Here is a 2,131-nt window from a genome sequence, read left to right as displayed (position 1 = left end):
GTTTTTGAATTATATAAAATTTATCAGAACAAATAACACTGAAATTTCTTAAGAATAATGTATAAATTTCATAGTTTTTATACTAAAATTTTGCTACAAAAATACAAAAATATATTTTTTAATGCTGCATTTTTTTCTCCTCTTTCTTTTTTTCTTTTTTTGTTACTCTTATTTCATTTTTTAGGAGCATTTCTTCTCATATTATACCTGAATGAACATTTTTGTAATGTATTACAATCTTATTTAGTTGAATGAATGTAGGTTTATTCTCTTCTTAGTAATTTTGCAGCATTATGTGTTTCTTCTTTTTCTTTGTTTAATTTTTTTTATTTTTATTAAGGGAGTAAAACAAGAAGAGTTATGAGAAAGTAAAGCAAGAAGGAAACGATGAATAAGAAAAGAAGATGATGATGATGATAATGAAGAAGGAGGAGGAGGACGAATTTTGAGTTATCATTAAGTAATTTGGTGCATTTTAAATTTAAATAAGGTGCACTTTTGGTCTGTTCTTGTTTTAAATTGAGTTTATTGTGTGTCGTCATCATTAAGTAATTTCGATGCATTTTGGATTACACTAAGGTGTACTTGGTCTGTGCTTATTTTGAACCGAATTTATTCGTGTATCGTCATCATTAAGTAATTTCGTTGCATTCTGAATTTGGATCTAAACTTGTTTGAAACTAAGTTTGTTTGGGTGTTGCCACCGGAAACATTCTTTTCCGCACTTGAAGAGAATGACCTACAGAGATGATATCATGATAAGGAAATTTAGCTGGAAATTAATATAAAAAAAAAACTACTATATATATGTATAGATAGCTAGGTAGTTCACCTAATATATAAAAATCATGGTGTACATTACATTAATCTATGTCACGTAATGAAAGATGGACAAAAGCAATTTGCTGTTCAATTGCTTCAACTGCAAGTTGCATATATAAACTTTAATTTGGCAAGTGTGTTAATTGGACGGGTTGTGGTCCTTGAATTTAGAAACTCAAAATTTCCAGCGTCGTTATGATGAATGGGATCTTACATCATACCATATTATTAATGATATAATTCCCGGATCGAGTTGCAAAATTGATAAGACCTTAAGAATTGAATATAAAGGTGGTATAACGTTATTTTAAGAAAGAAAGTAAGTCATCCTTCAAAGATATAAGAAAGAACTTCCATTCAAATTAACCCCTAAGGCCTAAACCCCCTATTTCCTTGACATTATTACAAACAAGTTTGGTAACAAAAGGAAATAAAAAACATACTAATTTTAAAAATGGACATGGATGTGCCGGAAAAGGTAAAAAAACGTTAAGACACGGTAAACACTTAATCAGTGTTTTAAGTTTTCAATCAAACTTCATCAAAAAAAAAAATAAAATAAAATAGATTTGGATGAGCATCTTGTAAGGAATTACCTGGAAAATAGGCCTAAGAGATCGACGACACCAGGCTTCATCAAATTGGCGAGAGTCAATCCCAGAAAGAGAAGAAACCCAAGCAAATGCCTAATTAAATGGAGGAGTGAGTTTAATTTGTAAAAGAAAAATAAAGAAATGAAAGAGAATTGTGCTTACGTCCAAACATTCAAAGTCTCGTTATGCCAACGGAAAACGCTGAAGAGAGCTTGTTTGAGAGGCCAATTGGCTCTGTAATAACGCAGAATGTATTCGTTATCCTTCATATACTCTGGAAGCTCCCAGAAACACAAGAGAGGGTACCGTTTCCTTTCATGACGCAACATCTTCTTCTTCTTCTTGTTGGAGTAACTCAGTAATGTTTGATCTTTGCCTTTATTATTATTATGATTCCGCTTCTTCACTAGCTGGCCTTGTTTTCTGATCTCAGCATCACTATAGTTCATGTTAGTTGTTCTCGTTTTTCTTGTGTTTGTGGTTCCACTTTCCACTTTGTGAATTCTGATCGTAATAAGTAATATTAATGTTGCAATGTGTTGATGCGTGTGTGGCTAATTGGCGATGGAGTAATGGAGGTCTGGCTTCTTCACAACTGCACCCAACTGCAGCATTAAATAAACCAGTCTCAGTCTCACTCTCTCTCCGGAACCTTTGCCTCTATTCTGTGGGGTTTGTTAACTTAAATCATTACCCGCACTCTTTTATTTCCATTC

The 2,131-nt window shown here is 32.4% G+C and overlaps 1 protein-coding gene across 1 annotated transcript; it reads right to left on the bottom strand.

Annotated features, from left to right (window-relative positions):
- Positions 1 to 705: 705 nt before the first annotated feature.
- LOC107461529 (heptahelical transmembrane protein ADIPOR1) lies at positions 706 to 2,105 on the bottom strand (the record flags this gene model as incomplete). The annotated part of the gene is given in 3 exon segments (XM_016080054.3): positions 706 to 739; positions 1,419 to 1,508; positions 1,578 to 2,105. Coding segments are annotated over 3 exon segments (411 nt in total), but the record flags the coding sequence as incomplete, so codon positions are not given.
- Positions 2,106 to 2,131: the final 26 nt, after the last annotated feature.

The sequence above is a fragment of the Arachis duranensis genome, chromosome 1, assembly GCF_000817695.3.
Source record: "Arachis duranensis cultivar V14167 chromosome 1, aradu.V14167.gnm2.J7QH, whole genome shotgun sequence".
Lineage (NCBI taxonomy): Eukaryota > Viridiplantae > Streptophyta > Magnoliopsida > Fabales > Fabaceae > Arachis > Arachis duranensis.
The sequence above is the reverse complement of the archived record's forward strand: the minus strand, read 5'-3'. Positions and strand labels throughout refer to the sequence as shown.